This window comes from Thamnophis sirtalis, unplaced genomic scaffold (genome assembly GCF_051295495.1).
Source record: "Thamnophis sirtalis isolate CommonGarterSnake01/CBP01778 unplaced genomic scaffold, rThaSir2_p1.2 scaffold_7, whole genome shotgun sequence".
Lineage (NCBI taxonomy): Eukaryota > Metazoa > Chordata > Lepidosauria > Squamata > Natricidae > Thamnophis > Thamnophis sirtalis.
The window spans coordinates 54521899-54540958 of NW_028261387.1; the positions used below are offsets into that span (position 1 = coordinate 54521899).

Consider the following 19060-nt stretch of genomic DNA (forward strand, 5'->3'; position numbering starts at 1 on the left):
CAGAAAAGAAATGGAAGGGTTGGAAAATTCTGTGCAGTTTATTTTTCATCCTATAATGAGAGAGGTTGTGTCAATGGTTTGTTATTCCCCTTTTTATAGGGAGAAATCAGATGCAGTCATCTGAGAACCTCTGGTCTCTGTCTCGATCGCAAGTGAGACTGACGGTGAAAGAAGCTGTTGTTCCAAACCTGTGTTCAGAGTGGCCAGTCGCTTATGCTTCATGCTTTGTTTTGCAGTGATGCTTCCCTGCACTTTCTTTTGCTGGCAAATTTCTCTTGATATGTTAGCTTTCATATGCTGTTCCATGAAATTGTGTACATATGTCAATGTGGCTTTTTGTTGATGTTGTGTTTGCTTTGTTTGTGATGCTTTGTTTGTTTTGTCAAATGAAGCTTTCATTTTATATATATTGCTGAAAGTAAAAACTGCCTGATAAACATCTGACAGATATGTTTTGAGTTTTGCAGGTAGATAAAATTTAATTTATGGTAGTCATGTGATCTTTGCAAATGCAGTTCAATAACCTTGAAATGCAGAAGTATTGTTAATGATTTATCCTTATTGAGAAATGTACATTGGCATGTGGTTTGGGTATTTGGTACTAGTCACATGCTTTGCATTCCATACAAATATTCTAAAGCTAATTTAAAAATCATTTTCCTATACAATTTGCTTTTATCATTCCCATGGAACGTGTTAGTTCATATTATTTTCTTGGGAATATTTTCATAAATTTCCCTGTCCAGTGTTTACGTTCTCCTATAATCAGAAACTTAATGTTTTTTATTTATTTAAGTTTTATAAACATCAATGTTGTTAACTTGTTTACCCCCAGCCTCTCAGTTTGTTTCAGTTTCTGTGAAAAGGAGAAAGAAAAGGTCTAATGAACACAAAGGGAATTAATTGAAGTACCCTAAAGATATAGATAACTAACTTGAATTAATTTTTAAAAACTAATTAATAAAGGAACTACAAGGCAGGATAACCTGAAGGGAAAAATGACAGTGACTGTCCCCTGAGGAGAGTTATATCGAATATGCATATATCCTATGAAAAGAAATTTTAAATTAAATAATAATGTACAATGTAGCATTAGAGTCTGGAGTAGAGAATAAGTTTCCAAATAGTAGTTCACTAAATTGGAATTCTGCCTATCAAGATCTTCCCTTAGAATACATAAGTGAAAAAGAAACCTACAATTAAAGAAAAATTCTTTTAATAAAAGAACATCTTACTAAACCAATTAACCAGAATTTCACTATTGTAGTATATTAATATGCATTTGCTTTTCTTCAAATATCTCTTGACTGCACTAGTAGGGAAACAAACTTGATGTGGGTTATTGGGAATATTCAAAATGGATATTTTAATTTATTCCTAACTTTTTCAGAAATCAAAAAGAGATGAAATCATTTTAATTTCATTCTGTTGGGGACATCCAACAAATTTCCTAATCGCCTTACTCTGACGTGTATTTCAACATCATAGAGACAAATTGTGGAAAATCTTCCAAAATGAAGTTTTATTGGAGCAATATATGAAGCACGTATTATATAATTATTAAAGCAGCTGTGTAATTTGCAATACTGATATGGTTGCTTTCAGGGTTGGTCCCAGCTATCTCCACATGATGCTTTTTCTCCTTCACTCCACTTTCTGCCCTGCAGAGGCACCTAGGAGCAATTGTTCAAGCTTTCTGGATGATACAGTTGCTTTGGGGTTTTGAAAAGAGGTGATTGTATGCACGCCCATAGATCACTGATATTCTGAACAACAGCAGCTGATTCTGCTTTTCTATAGTTACAATGTCCTGTAGTTAATGATTTGCTTCAGAAAACTGATAAAGAAGGCAGGATTAACTGTTTATATACTACGTCAAGAATATTAGTCTACTTTCAGGACTCTGAACAAATTGTCAAACAGGTGCTCAGAGTGCCTTCTACTATGATTATAGAATAGATGGTGAAATTTTATTTGTATGCTAATATTACTAACATAAGTACTATATATATAGCACTTACCTCATGAGAAGTTACTGTAGGTGATGTATAACAGTCAATAAAAACAATACATATATAAATACATCTATTAAAAATAGAAAAATCAGCATTAGAAATGGGGATGATTTGAACTAAAAATATGTACAAACCCCAAGCAGAGAGAGAATGAGTAAGCCACCTCTACAGTGGTGCCATCTAACAAGTCTTGGTTCCTTGGGATGCCCATACAAAACAGGTCTTGAGGAATTTCTGGAACACAAAAAGGGATGTCCAAGAAGGAGAATGTTCCATAAGGCAAATGCCAAAGTACTAAATATAATGTAATGTAAGCCAATTCTTAGAAACAATAAGCTTCAATATCTTAAAATCTAATTTGTATCCCCCAAAGATTTAGGACGGCTTTCTAAAGTATAATCAAATAAAATGAACATGGTTAAAGGATTAGTTATATTGTCATATACACTTCCTTTAGGAATTATCCAGTAAAATTTTAGTCTTTATCCTGAAGGTTTAGGAGGGAGATCCTTTGTTATAGAACACTTAATTAAAAAATGGATTTGCTCAGAAATATATAAAAATGATTATCTTGGTAAGCTGATAAATGTAATAATATTGTTCACTTCAGTATGTTTTAGCCCATGATAAATATATCCTGTTCAATATACCCAGTTTTGCTGTTAGAATAAACTGTCATTAGTTGAATCAGTTTAAATCCTAACAAAAAAGAATCAGATGGATTAGCATTTTGAAAAGAAGACCTCAAGATAGGGTTTTTTAAATTTTCCACCACCAATTAAACTGCTGCTGTCTGTTGTTAATTCATTCTTGTATTGCACAAATTTTCATATAGAAATTTCACGTGGAAAGGAAAATAATTGCTACAATTTATACACAACATTAAGACATTGTGTTCTAAACATTGTGAATAAAATATTAAATGTTTTTCTGTGACACAATTATATAAATTGTCTGAAGAGACAGTGTGATATTATTACTTGGCTGTTTGATTTGATTTTTACATTTGAAAGGAGATGGTCTTTATAAATGCTAGTTAAGGGAAGATCAGTCTAGAACAACAACCTTAAACTTTAGCCAATCAGAGAAGGTCCCAAATGCCACCAACCAGATTCTGGTGGTGTTTTTTAATCAGATTGTCTTTCTTATCTTTCTGTCTCCCTTTCTTTTTTCTGTCCCAGTTCTCTTCTAAATAGGAAATATCCTAAACAGAACATTTAAAAATTCTATGGTGATTTCAATCTCTTATTTGAACTCCAATTGTTCAAAAGACAAAACAAAATATCAGTTTTATGACCAGGTTGAGTCACTGAATTGCTCTTTAGTATGTTTAACTAAAATATATTGGACTTTAAGAAGTTCATTTCAGAAAATAGTTTCCTAGCTTTTAGAAGATCTTTGTTGTCTTTTTACCCTTTGAACTATTCAGAGTGGAATCATAAATTTTAGAATCATAAATCATAGATTTTGACTCTCCTGGGAATTTATGATTCTACTTTGAATAGTTTGGTGAAATATGAACTTAGGCTTTGAAATACATGGAGAATCACTTAAAACTTTTAGTTACATTTGTTCATTTGTCACTCTATAAAAAAATATTTCAATGGATTTCTTGGGATAAATGATTGTAATTCAAATTAGAGGGCAAGGTGTCTTGCTTTTTTGGCTCTCTAATGATAAGACTTGAAAAAAACTAGCAAACACCTTAAAATGTGTGTATTTTTAATTATTTATTTATTCACCTAGAACAGTGTTTCTCAACCTTGGTGACTTTAAGTCCCGTGGACTCCCAGAATCCCCCAGCCAGCATAGCATCAAATTATGGTTGAAGTCCACAGGGCTTCAACTCCCATAAGAAACACTGACCTAGAAGCAATAGTCCATAGAGTTTGTTATTTTCAACTATTAAAATTATATAGTTGTTTTCCATTAAACATACAGTATATGTTTGTATATCAAACATACTGTATATATGAATGTCTCTCATATTGCCAAGGACACATATAGGGAAATGATGAGAATCTTTTGGAGGTCTTCCACATACATGAGTCAACTTGTAGGTCACAAAAATTTAAGAAAAAGATGCCATGCTTACTAGAGCCATGCAAAATATTTACAAGACGCATTTTACAAGTGTGGGGCTGCAAATAGAGCAACCTTCCTCAAAGCATTAAGGCATCTTTTGAAAGGTTTGGCATCATTGCTATGAAGGTTCTTTGTGTCCATGCAGAGGCAACATTTCTGCTGAGATTGTCACATAAGGTTCACCCAATCTCAGTGCTTGAAGCACCATATCATGTTAAAGATGTGAGTGGTTTCACTGCTGAAATTTATACCTGTAAAGCATCACTTTGGCAAAGCAAAGTAGCTTTCCTTGTAAAATAAAATATTTGTACATACAATGCATGTTCAGACAACATAAGAACGGCCTTAAAATAGCCTTAAGCTTTTGAGAAGATACAAGGATCACCCACCCCTCTAGGTGGTTTTATACTGCTTGTCCCAAAGTTGCTTTTTCAAAAGGCAACTGGACTTTGTTTTTCCTTGAAGATATTTTGCTTCTCATCCAAGAAGCTTCTTTAGTTCTGCCTGAATGGTGGAGCACTCTCAGAAAGAGTGCTAACTTTCATTGACGCCGCTTGGAGGTAAGGAAAGGAGTCCTTTCAGCAGTTCCAGGAAAGTTCCACACCCATTGGTACTATTCAGGTGACCCTGAGGGCACAGATAAACGTCCAAGTAATCTCAATGACTCTCAGAAAGAGTGCTAACAACCAGATGACTGCAAGGAATATAAATCCTTGCATCCGCCACCATTCAATCAGAACTGGATGAGAAGTGAAATGTCTTAAAGGAAAAATAAAGTCCAGTTGCCTCTTGAAAAAGCACCTTTGGGAGAACCATGACCTTGATGACTGAGGATCTCCATAGACATTTTATACAGCTTGATTTATTATTTGGAAATCCAAATGCTAACTATTGTAACTGTAGCTAAAATGAAGCACAAGATAATTGTGAAGTCCTTTGAATCAGTTTGTGCTGTTTGCCTTTATAACAATAGCCATATTTAGAGTCTTTTGCAGAAGCTATTATTTGTATTACAATAGCTGTGTTTCAGTTTTCTAAATATTAATTTGCTCACAAGAAGAATGTATTGTTGAGTTAATCTATGCAAGTTTTATTCTTGTGTAGTAAAATAACTGTTTCAATTGAGAATTGCTATTTTAATGGATATTGAAAATCTATTAAAACTAAGCTTTGAAATTGCAGATATTTCAAATATTAAAAAAATATAAAGGATGCAAATTCATAGACATCTAGAATGAATGTGCAGAATTTTTTAAAAAGTAGTCTACTTTTAATAAGCCCTTCATATATGCTTCTATTTCATATATGAAGCTCCATTTTCTTCATCATCTAAAAGAGATTTATGCAGGATTTGAAGTTAAAAGCAAAATAGAATATGGTTTATGGTCAAATGTGTTTCAATTTGAGGAATTTAAGGCACAATTCAAGTACTTGTGCATTGGAAAGGAATTTTACATTGCTGTGTAACTCTGTGGTAGATAGCAGATTTTTTTATAGATGATATTTTCATAAAACTAAAATTAATATGGTAATGACATATTTTAAATATGTGTATATAAGCTGCAAATTTTCTTGTGGGCTAGATAAATAAAATAGTTGAAGTATTGTATGTATTGCTTTTCTTTAGCATCATTTAATGTCATTATGTCCAACTTGGTGACACTACACAGGCAACCTTGACTGAGCTCCTAAAAAGCTAAGTAGGATAATACTTGGTTGGAAACTACCAAGATAATCTACGTGTGTGGTTGGATTTTTCATGAAAAGATGAAGAAAAACACACACATTACAATCCTAGAAAATCTGTTTCCACTCCTTCATACAAAGTGTTGTCTCCAAGATTGTTTTAGATTTAACAATGTAATGTCACATGTAATAATTGTAAATTTACATTTTTTTAAAAAAAATGAGGAACCTAGTTCATAATGATACTGTTTCAGATAAAAGTGTTTATTCTTTTAATTGTTATGTTTGGTTTCTCCTTTCTAGAAAAAAGCTGGCTTAGCAATGTAGAAGTATCCCATTTGTGTCATAGAAAAACTTCATGGATGTCTCTGAAAAAAAAATCACCTTCGACTGGAACTACTTGAAAGAATATTTAATGAAGCTGCTTTTGCTCTCAGGGGCTTTAAAGCATGATGGATTGCTTCATTTTTTGAACTTCTCTAGTGTCTCTGGAAATGAACATTTCTTCATGATATATATTAAATGATCAGCATTTGAACTTAGAATAAGCTTGCTTTAGAGCTCTTAGGGCCTAATAATGCACTTATTGGTTATCTATAAGTGACATCTTTCTGGAATTTAAAAGAACATCAATATTAAAATTTAAAACCAATTTTATACCTGTTTAAATGTTATGGCTGCCAAATTAAAATCCTCAGAACTACCATTCTTGTAAAACATTTATAGAAAAGCCATGGCATCTAAGCTACATTTAAATAGGTTGAGATTTGTTGTACAGATGAGACTTATAAAAAATAGATTTTTTTGCCTCTCCAAAACACATATACAAATCTGATTTTCTTTCTTTCTTCATTAAATATTGTATGTGGATTGCACTATATGACTTAACAAAGTTCTTCCTTATATAAAAATACTGCATAAGAATCTAGTTCTCAAATATGTTGTAGCTAATTAAAAAAAGACTTAAATAAATTCAAGGCTTTTAACTTGAATTTATAGTGTTATAAGTGCAGTAATAGTGATACTAGACATTATTTTACAATAAAATAACATTTTGCTGAATAAGTAATAGCAAGAATTTCCATTTGAATTTCCTTAAATGTTTAGGAGAGTTTAGTCTGTCTTACTTGGTTCTGCAGGAAATATGATGAGTTTTCTTTCTTTCAAGGGCATTTAATCTTGAATTCTTTTCTTCAATAGTTCTTGAGTGGCTAGCTCTCAGGTTCTTATCCTCATTGTGGGATATGATAAACATTAAGCTTTTAAATGGTGATTCCAGGGTATAAACATCTTAGCCAAAATGATAGCAATAAGGTCCCCAATAGCAAAGACAAAATAAATTTGACTTTGCTATTTCCTTTCTCATTTCAGGAGAAAAGTCAAAAATTAATAAATATTAAAAGTAGAATCATTGCTTGCTAACCAGTTTGAAACAACTATCTTCCTATTTTACTAAGGGTAATTTTAAGTAAACTGTACCATTGATGTAACGGTGTAAAACAATTCTTAGTAACAATTATTGCTTTTAATGCAGTGGTCTCCAACCTACGGGCCATAGCATACTATAGCCTATTTGCAATCAGGCTGCAGGAATGGTGGGTTGGTGTGCGAGCACATGCACACAGAGCTCAACATGTGCAGCTTGAACTGCATGGGCGTGCCCATCAGCCTCACGCTTTCACAAGTTGAGCTGTGCACATATGAGTGTGACGACCCACTAGTCATGCAGCCTCAATCCCATCTCCCCCTCTACCAGACTGCCAAACTACAAAGATTGGGGGCCACTGTTTTAATGTATAATAAAAGTAGCAGAAGTGCACCACATAGGATTTTTCCAAAAGTGCCATCTATATGAACTAATTGGAACAGTTAATGCTACATAACTCCAAACTAGGATTTTTAAAAAGTCAGGTAAAGATCTGCTTGCCATATTTTAAAGATTTTTAATTGCTGCTCTATTCTTCATGATTCTTATTTTTTTGATGAAAGAAATATTGTGGCCAACACGTCTGCAGTGGAGGAGGTCAAAATCTGCAAGATGGATGCTATGGTGTCATCACCAAAACTACATGCTTTAATGGTGGTGCAGTGCTTAGAATGCAGTACTGCAGTCTAATTCTGCTGACTGCCAACTCCCGACTGCCAACATTCAGCAGTTTGAGTCTCACCGGTTAAGGTTGACTCAGCCTTCCATCTTTCCGAGGTCTGTAAAATGAGGACCCAGATTGTTGGGGAAAATATGCTGATTCTGTAAACTGCTTAGAGTGGGCTGTAAAGTACTGTGAGCCAGTATATGTTTAAGTGCTATTGTTATGTTCTTTTTGTACCTATGGCAGTAGATAGTGAACCTGTGCCTACCATTTTGCTGATGTTGACTTCCCCATGGACCTAAATGGTAGTGGCCAAACTGTCATGACATTAAATTTCTGTTTGCTTTTGCTTTTACAAATACTTTTAAATCTAAGTCTACAATTTGCATTTTTAAAACCTATATGAAATGCTAGGATACATTTGACATCAGAGTTGAATTCTGTCCTTGATGCACAATGATTAACAATTGGGCTTGGAAAGATCTTTAAAGCATAACTTCTATCCTCCTGTTTTTGTCTCTAACATTTAAAGTATGTTTTATTTCTAATAGAAGGCATCTTGTAATTTGTATACGTTGGGCATGCAAAAGTAGCACAGAACTCATTGTGTGCTTTTCTCTGTGTATCCTGAATAGAGCTAGAATATCAGGTAAGTTAAAGCAGTATGTCTGAAAGATTTATCTAACTGGATACATATCTTCTTCTTGTTCATTAAGTACAGTTTTAAAAAATAAGTCGCAATGTTTTGAATTACTTGTGCAAATGGGATAGATGATTTCTAAGGAGAGCAAAATATGAATAAAGGGGATAAATTCCCCTCTAAAGGTGGGATGGTAATGTTACCTTTGTCAATGGTGACTTTTCCCTTTTTTTCTCTTTTAAATTTAAAAAACTCTTAATTCTCATACAGAGTGGAGGGATTCTATCCACATTTTAAATTTTGTTTTAAAATGATTATCTCCAAAATACATGTGTGGAACTTTGTTTCATCTTTATTTTCTGACAAAAAACGCATAACCATAAATAAACCATGGGCCATGTGCAATCAGATGATCATTGTTAGAAGGGAGTAAATAGAGGAAGAGCATTCCCTCTACCCTCCTCACTACCCTCACACTCCCCCTCAATTTACCCAGGAAATGGTGCATTCCATGTGAAAAAGACAGGAACTAGTGACTCCTATGAATGCCAGAATTTTGATTTGATTGGCATTGGCTTATGCAAGCAATTCTAGCATTTATCCAGAGGTAAATACCCTAAACATAGGATTTTAACAGTATTACAATTTCACTGCAAAGATAAAATTAGAGTAGTCCACAAAATAAAGAAATTACCATAGCATCTCATTTAGTGCACCAGTACTCCATTGCTGTATTATTTTATCTAAATTCATAGTATGGGTTAATTTAAAAACATCTACACATTCTGTACCTCACTAATATAGATATGCACAACAAACAATATTTTGCACAAGTAATGAAAATGTTTCTCAGAGTGAACCCCTGATAATGTCAAGAGATAAATAATATATATTTTTATGCTAGGGCGTATTAATGTAATTACAGCAATTGATAATACTATTTTCTCTGATACTAGCATCTACACGTGAAAGAAAAGTTCTGAATCTAAAGTGATCAAACATCTCAAGATTTTGAGTCACCAAGAGACTGTGATAGCCGAAATGCTTTCTAGTCAGGGAGAAACGATTTCTTTTTTAAGTGTGTATAACTTAAACTGGTGTACGTGACATATTGTTGCCTTAACCTGAGAATGGGTTAGAAACATATGTGAAGCATACCCATTTGTAATTAATGTCTGAAGTGCAATACTGTGCTAATTGTAGCTCTTTACAATGGTACTCATGCTTAGTGCCTATATAATAAATTATGATGATGCTTAATAATCAAGTAGTGTATATCTATTGCTGTGCCTCATCATTCTTTCACACAATTTACTGCTTACAAAAGCCTTTTTATTGTTCACAAAACCACCTGGAATTTCCAACTTGGGAAGGTGTGGAACCAATGTAAAATATGGTCCCGATACCCAGTCCTTACAGAGAGTTCAGAGTGATAGCATGATTGATCATCATTGAAGGATCAGAAGGGATGCATTCCCACCATCAAAGTTGCAACAAAAATCATAACCGATACTGTAACATAAAAATGTCCTTAACTGCCTTTATAAAAGCTTACTGGTTTGCTGAAAACAAGTTCACCTATAGTTATGCCAATACTAATGATTGATCAGAATTTTCTGATTAGAACATTTCCCATCAATTGTAATTATAAGGAGAGATAGGAACTAACAAGTGATTGGCATATGAAGCTCCATTCCCCCCCCCCCATGTTAGAATAGTCCATTACATCTTGTGTTTCAGGATTTATGCTTCTCTGCAATAAAGATTCTAAATCCTGCATAATTGTATCTATGAGTCAAGCCAATCCATGACCAGAATTAAGGGTTAACGTCTTATGATTTATTGGCCATATTATGTGGAAGTTCCTCCTGCTATCTTCTCTTAGGATATAAGTGAAAGAAAGACAAAGGTAAGATTTGAAAGATGATTATATAGTGACAAATAGGATAAAATAGAAGTTTTACCTCCATTCCTACCTACTTACCTATATCTATCTATCTATCTATCTATCTATCTATCTATCTATCTATCTTTCTTTCTTTCTTTCTTTCTTTCTTTCTTTCTTTCTTTCTTTCTTTCTTTCTTTCTTTCTTTCTTTCTTTGAAATGGAATAGTTAAAATATAGAAGTGGTTTTCATTATAGTATTAACCTCATAATTCCAACCAGTTGTTCTTTTCAGTGAAAAATAAGTACTCGCAGAAAATATACAAATCAAACAATTGCAATATTAAGGGAATTACCGCATTTTTATTTCAAAGGAAAGTTGGCTAGATATTTTCTCATCCAAATTTAAAGAGGAAGCTGATATTTTATCCTTTATCTTCCTATCCCTTAAAACTGCTGATCACTTACTTGGGGATTTTATATTGCTCAGTACTTTTATACAGGGAGGTTAATAGTTTGAGCTCTAGCCTTATAATTTTTAGACACATTCATCGCATATTAAACAGGAAAAAGGTTTTTTCCCTCTTGCTGTTGGGCACTGAATTACATTTAAATCTTTATTATCTCTTGCTCTTAGGAATTGAATTACATTTAGATCTTTGGTACGTATATGCTAATGTTAAGTTTTTCACAATTCAGTTATTTCAATGTAATTTTCTGAAGAAAAATGTTGCCCATTGGCAAGTTGCAAAACTAATAATAAACTAGCAAGCACTCTATTCAAACTCCATTCCAATGCACAAAAGGTCAAATGAAAGCATATTAATGAAAGGAAATGAGGAATTTAGGGGAAAAAGAGAAAATATTTTTGTTACTAAAATATGTTGTTCATTTCCCATAAGAACTCATTATCAAAAAACATATTTCTGTTTAGTAGCCATAGCAACATGATCAACAGGCATTTGGCTGTTGATAAAGAAACAAACTATTGGCATGAATTCCAATTTCATTTTTACTTTTTGTGCCTCTGAGTCAGTGTTGACTCTGGATACTGGTAACTGCCTGGGCAAGTCCTTGCAGTTTTCTTGGGAAGGCTTGGAAGTAGTTTGCCATTGCCTCTTTCCTAGGGCTGAGATAGACTGGTCCAAGGTCATCCCAAACTTTGTGCCTAATTGGGGACAGGGAGACTAGAAGTCAGCCTCCCAGTTTCTAGCCTTATATCTCAATAATTGAGATATAACTAGTTCTACCAAACTAGTTCTACATTCTAAAAGCCTGTTTTGGTTTGGTTTTTTATTGTTGTTATTTCAAGGCATAACCCTTCCCATTGTTTAAACTTTCCTATGTGCTGGTCAGTGACTTTAAGTGAATTTATGAGAATCCTGACTAAACTAAGACTATTTGGAATAAATAACAAAGGTTCACCAATTGGACAATTCTGCTGCTGTGATCTCTCACCTACTCAGCAAAGAAACTGGCAATATTTTTTCTTTCCATGGGCAGGTCTTCCTGAACATATAGACATTTAGGTGTGTGTGTATGTTTTCTCTTGTACGTGCGAAACTGTTGGGAGAGGTGAAATATCAGTTTGGATCCAATATCAACAGTATACTGAAGAAATCTAAATGTATATTTCTACTCAGTTCCACCCATATCCTAGATACGGAGGAAGAGACTTGGTTTCAGTTTTGACAAGACTAGCAGCTGAAGGCTTTCCACTTTCAGGCTTGGATGTTATGCTCTGTACTACAGCTCTTGCCTTCTGGAACAGCATGTCCATAGAGATCTGCATGGCTCCCACCCTCATGACATTCAGAAAGTCATTGAAAAGCTAGCTACTCTTGTGGAAGGATGGTCATTGAGCTGCTATGGATTGTTAGTATATAAGATTTGTCTTCCGGATTCTCTTTATATTATTTCTTGGTTTTTAAGTAAAACCCAAGCACAACGTATTGGAGTTGAGCCATTGGTGGTCCATAGAAAAATGATTTGCATTTTTTATATTGCACCAAATACTATTTATTGTTTTTTTTTAAATCATATTAGTGGTCCGCCAGATTTAAAATTATGAATTTAGTGGTCCCTGGGGTCTGAAAGGTTGGTGACCCCTGGTTTAACTCCCCCCAACACACACACACATTCCGATAGTCCTTAACTTACAACCACAGTTGAGCCTAAAATTTATGTTACTAAGCAAGCCAGTTGTAAAGTGAATTTTGGCCCATTTTACAATTTTTCTTGCTGGAGCAGTTAAGTGTATCACTCAGTTGTTAAGTTAGTTATATATTTGTTAAGTGAATCTGGCTTCCACTTTGACTTTGCTTTTCAGAAAATGATCACCTGACCCTGGGACACTACAACTGTTATCATATGAGCCAGTTGCCAAGTATCCCTCTTTTTTCTTCCTCTCTTCCTCTCTCCCACTCTTTTATCACTTTCTCTCTACCACCCAAACTGACCCCATACTTATCTTCGACTGATCATGTTTGCAATAATTTACCTTCTTTTCTAAATAGGCACAGTTCCCTTACCGGATCCCTCGCTCAGTCAAACACTCACTCACTCACTCACTCACTCACTCACTCACTCACTCACTCACTCACAAAATCATTTTTTCCATTCCAATTCAGATCCTATAAATCAATTGCTCTGTGAAACATCTGTGAAAAAAATTCAGGTACTCAGGCATGAAAATGTGCCACTTAAACACTATACTTTTCCGCACATTGAAAAAAGATTAGAGGGAACATTGCTACCAACTCTGGCAAACAAGCTAACATTTAACAACAGCCTAATCAGTGAACCTCTAAGGACATTTCCATCAAGGGAAAAGCCATTAGTCTTGAGAGCAAACCCCATTCACTTCTGGCAGTGATGATATTACCTGGTTGGGTAATTAAATGTGTGCAAGAAAATAAGATCAAAGAGACCAAGGAATCGACACTTTTTACTGTATTGTTAGAGGTATGGAATAGTTGAGATTAACTATAAGAAATGTTATGACACTAAATTTATGAGAGAGCAAAAGTAGTTTTACTTTTTAAATGAAACCTTGACAATAAGAATAATGAACAATCCCAAAAAATAAAATGATGAAATTATGCATGTATAGCTCGTAGCAACCAGACTATAACACACAATTCATAAGTTTTAAGCCTTAAATTCTAGAAATTCATTCTACATAAGTCAAACAATATGATATTGTCACCACTGAAGCACAGCTAAGGCGACCAGGGACACGGTGGCTCTGTGGGTAAGATGCTAAACTTGTCAATCAGAAAGGTTGGCAGTTTGGCAGTTCGAAATCCCTAGCACCGCATAATGGAGTGAGTTCCCGTTACTTGTCCCATCTTCTGCCAACCTAGCAGTTCAAAAGCACGTAAAAATGCAAGTAGAAAAATAGGGACCACTTTTGGTTGGAAGGTATAGCGTTCTGTGTGCCTTTGACATTTAGTCATGCCAGCTACATGACCACAGAGATGTCTTCAGACAGCACTGGCTCGTCAGCTTTGAAACAAAGATAATCACCGCCCCCTAGAATCGAGAACGACTAGCACGTAGTCACATTTGTGCAAGTGGTAGGCACCAAGGCTTGCAGCCCCACTTGTGCGAACAGCAGGTGCATGTGCCCACCTATGTGCTACATAAATGAAGCTGTGCATCGCACATGTGCACCTGCCCCTCACACAAAGCTATCCCCTCTTCCCAACCTCCCCCCCCCGCCACCGTTCTGGGCCACCAACCCAGAAAGGTTGGGGAACACTGTCATAGATATTACATGTTCTCATTTTTGTGGCCCCTTTAACCACTTCTTTAGAACTGTTTGAAAGGGAATGTCTGTTCTCCCTGTAAGATTGGCAAGCAGAAATAACTAGTTGGCAATTTCAAAGTGTTTCCCTGGAAGAGACTACAAGAGTTCCTAGATAGGCTTTCCAAATAAGTCCACACATCCTAGTGACTTCTGCCTGGGTTGTTATCAAGCATGGCTGCTGCTGGACTTTTTGAGTAAAGCATTCTGGATTTTCATATCTTTCTTATTAGAGAGCTCCAATGTGTTTGCTCTCCATCAAAACCACCAGGTATTTTAGAAAATGACTAAAGAGATGACATTTTGAAAGCTGACAAGAAAATCAGAGAGGAGGTTCTGTTGCAAATGAAGGTAAATATGTGTCCCAGGATAATTGTTGCAAGATGCAATCTGAGTTGATCACAAGGACAAAAAGTTTATTCTTCCAAGTTTTCAGACTTGTGCTGGAGCCCATCATCAGGGAGTTTCTGTCTCTTTCTCTCTATCATCTACCTCTCTCCCTCTATATCGCCATTTCTCTAATAGATGGCTCCATTTATTCTTATGGAAATTTGATAATTCAGCATAGACTGTAAAAAAGAGGCCCAATTTTCTAGATATCTTACTAACTGTATCCAACAACCATATCAATTTTTGGAAGCTATTGAGGACAGACAATTCAACTGGCATCCAACATCTGGTGTAATACAACAATACCGCTGATATAAATAGGAGAGGTCATCAGAGTGTAATTAGAAAATCCACCTGTTTGTTGGAGATGCAAACACAAGCCTGGAACATTCTATCACATGTGGTGGACGTGCCCCATCACAAGAAAGTACTGGTGCAAAATTTGGAAGTGGTTAGAAGAAATTACTGAGCGAAAAATAGAACTCAAACCAGAAGCATTCTTATTAGAACTACTGGATCAAAAAATGGACAAACAATCTCAATACATAATCATACACATAATCACTGCAGCCAGGATTGCCTTCGCACAAAACTGGAAAAAAATCAATAAACCCTCAGATGAAACTACAATCAGGAAAATACTCGAATGCGCAGAAATGGATAAAATGACCCATAGAACTAAAAGAAAGAGAAGAATCGGACTTCCATAAAGTATGGAATAAAATGTACAAGTGGCTAGAAAACAGAAGCCAAGACAGAAAATAGAGAATGCAAATATATGGAGATATAAATAATGACTATTACAAGTGTTAATATTATGTTTGTTACATTATAGGACAAGGTTATAGTGAGAGGAAGGCAATGCAGAAGGGAGAATTATAAAAGCTAAGAAAGAAAGCCGATATAGAAAGCTGTGAAATTACTGTATATTGTTATGTATGTTCTGTGTTTTGTTTTGTCTTATTGTGTTTTTTTCTTTGCTGTGTTTTTCTTATTGTTTTTAAAGATCAAAACATTTAATAAAAATTATTTTTTTTAAAAAAAAGAAATTCTACCTATGCCAAAATACAAAAATTCAGTACAACAATGATTCAGCCAGATTGCCACAAAACTGATTTAGATATTTTGAATATGTACAGAATGATTTGCTTCAACAGTTTGAGCATCTAAACCAAATTGGATTAATTCCCCAAATGGAAGCAGTGATTCAAGGGCTATCAATTATCTTTTGCCTTATCTTACCTATCTCTTCTTAACTTTATAGTAACAAAGAAAGGCCTATCAATCAAGTCCAGAAATGTTGGTGAAAGCTGCCAAAGAAACGCAAATATACAATATGACAGGCAAAAAAAGTAAAGATCACATTCTTAATATCTTCCCTGTGATCAATTTGTTCTTTTAGAAAAGCAAAGCTTAAACATGAATCCTGCAAGGGGATAGAAATAACAAATATGAACCAGGAAACTGTGGTCACCAACAAAACAGTGAAATAAAATAAATATGCCTGTGAATGAGAGCAGTGACACTCCTTTTCTTGTCAGTTTATTACATTTCAACCTGTTTACCAGAAATCTGGCAAGGAACACGTCCTTTGTTTTATCCTCCTGTCTCTAATCTGAATCCTGAATTGACCCAAGAATTAATTTTAATCCAATGAATCTGATCATAGTAGTTTGTAAATCACATGACCTCTCATGCTTTTTATGATGACATTTGAAAATCATATCATTTATTTTATATCATTGCTAGCATTTGTTCTTGAAGTTAAGGATTTTAAGGGGGGGATTTTAACTGAAAAACCAGAAGTCTTTCTAATGCTGGAAAAAGTAATTCCGTAAACATGTAGGCCTAAGAACATTTTTGACAGTTTGCTGTAATTTTTGTTGCTGATTTCAAGAAATTTAAAGTTACTGTGTTCTTCTTTCTTGCAGGTGTCCTCCCTCCCAATTGTCCTTATCTCCATTTGTCTTGTTCAGACATCCAATAACCATAACCCAGAGGTGGTTTTCTACCGGTTCGCACTGGTTCAGGTGAACCGGTAGTGGTAATTTGGCCTGGGTTGCAGAACCAGCAGCGACCCAGGCTGGCCATGCCCCAGAACCAATTCCTCAGTTTCAGCTGCCATTATGTTTTTTATTAGATTTTCATGGTCTTAGCGCATGTGCAGAACAATTTTCAGTGAACTGCGCATGCACAAGCAATAAGTGTCAGGCACGTGTGAGAAGTGGACTGGTACCAATGCCAATAGGAATCCACCCCTGCCATAACCCTATCTGGTTTGAGGCTGTGGAAGGGCTTGCTGTGTTCTGAGCCACTGACATTCCTTTGCAGGTTCTTCATGGGAAAAATAAAAGCCATCTCTTTGCTAACTACATGGGAGCATCTTTTATATGCTTGATAAATATTTACAAATCCTGAATCTAACACAGGTACGAAGGGGGTAATACCCTACAGAAAATAATATCTATCTCTTACTACTTCCTCTCAATGGTGGGTTTCAAATCCCGTTCCAACTGGTACAGTTGGAACGGGGCCGCCGGTGTTCTCATGGACGTGTGCAGTGTGCGTGCATGCATCTTATCACCTCCGCAACACTCTGTGATGCTCTAGCTGCTCCATGGAGTGGTGCACAGGCACTGTATGCGCCATGCACGTGTGTGGCAGTGCAGAAGCTTTAAAACACAGGTATGGAACTCGGGTGGGCAAGCGGGTCCTCCGGAGCACCGTACTGGAACAGTATCTGGTGTTCCGGGCTGGCTCTGGTTCGCCCGTACCGGGGTGTACTGCCTGCAACCCACCACTGCTCTCGATGTCCAAACACTTAAGAGCATTTTGGAAGTACAAGAAGAGTGGAAATTGGAGAAAGGAAAATACAAATCTTTCATTTTGGTGACACAAGAAGCACAAATTTGAGATAGACCTGAGATACCGGTTAATTTATAATTTGTGCCAAGAATGTGACCTTCCTGATTTTATGAGAAATAAAAAACATTTCTTTTCTTTCTTTATAATTTCCATTTATTTCATTACCCCAATTTAAAAATTGTCCACTATTTAGTAAGAGATATGACTATGTTGTTCTTCTAAGTGACAAAACACTGTTTCCTGTTTTAAACAGAAATGGTTTTATTCAGAAAACAAAACAACTTGAAGATTGTTTGGATAAGATTGGGGGGGGGGAGAGATGGATCTACTGGTAGTTCTGCATATACTCATCCTGCATCCTGCTACTAACCAGACAAAGAAAAACAATTGACCAATAACATTTGCCACTGAACATTCTTTCTTTTAGATGCCACCTAAACTTATATTCTCAAAGTATATGGTTAGATATATAATCTGGGGATGGCAATGAAGTTGGAGAAATTACCTCATCTTTTAAAAAAATAGCTAAAATAAATTTAATGCATATACCAAATCACTGAATCTACAATAATATTGATGCCAGACTCACAAATAAACATTATATTTATAGAGATTCTCAGGCATCCAGGTCATGGTTGTCCCAAAGGTGCTTTTTCAGTAGGCAACTAGATTCAATGACTCTCTAAAAATATTCAAATGACCAGGTGTCTGCTAGGAATATAAATCCTTCCATTGCCCACCATCCAGTCAGAGCTGAAGAAGCTTCTTGTATAAGAAGTGAAACATCTTGAAGAAAAAACAAGCTAGTCCAGTTGCCTCCTGAAAAAACACCTTTGGGAGAACCATCATGTTATCAATGTAGAGTTTATTTAAAGAAAACTAGTGATAACTATCAAACTCCCTTGACCAGGATTTGACTATTAGTCAGAATTTTTTTATTGCTACCTGACTTAGCTGGCTAAGGCTCAGAAGCACTGGTTAGGATCTTTATTCAGGCTGGGTGGAAACCATGCAAAATAATTGATTGCCCACTGCAAGTGAGAATGCATACATTATACCCACTGTAGCTTAAACTGATTTTTCCCCTTCCCATAATTAAATAAAATCCTTATGCAGTGTTTGATAACTTTAAGACTAAGCAGTTACAGGTAGTTGTTGAAAGTAATTGAAAACCTGGCTATTCTCCCAAACATTAGGGTTGTTGAGGTCCAGAAGTTTTTTTTATTGTTACATTTGGCCCATTTACAGGACACATGTGATCTGTTTCTGTCTGTTTGTTGATTTGTGGTTTAAAGTATAAGGTTCTTAGATTTGGTTAGAGTTTTGCAATGTTTAAATTGTATGAATAAATATAAAAAATATATTTGCATTTATTTCTGAACACTGTTGAGAATTCTTCTTTCTGAGTCACTTTGTAAATTTAAATCACCACAAATTTGGCATACCCAGTATCTGGATTTTCTTCTAACCATTGAATCCTTTGTATAAGTAAAATATATTTCCTCTTTTGGCCTGAACTACAAAAAGTTTGTGGCTTACCAACAAAAGAAATAATAAAATAAACTGCCTACTGACTGTAAATATAAAGACACTCTT

At 35.2% G+C, this 19060-nt stretch overlaps 1 protein-coding gene across 7 annotated transcripts in view; it reads left to right on the top strand.

Moving 5' to 3' along the window:
* PFKFB2 (6-phosphofructo-2-kinase/fructose-2,6-biphosphatase 2) overlaps positions 1-9779 on the top strand; it is a 37451-nt gene extending 27672 nt beyond the window's left edge. For 3 of the 7 annotated variants that reach the window (XR_015697327.1, XM_087720090.1, XM_087720091.1), the window contains exon 17: positions 100-9779. Coding sequence is in view for 5 of the 7 variants with exons in the window: in XM_087720090.1 (XP_087576216.1) it covers positions 100-124 (25 nt within the window). In the remaining 2 variants the exon portion in view is untranslated. The remainder of the gene's footprint in view (positions 1-99) is intronic. The other 4 variants (XM_014055605.2, XM_014055603.2, XR_015697326.1 and 1 more) reach the window with 3 other exon arrangements.
* Positions 9780-19060: the final 9281 nt, after the last annotated feature.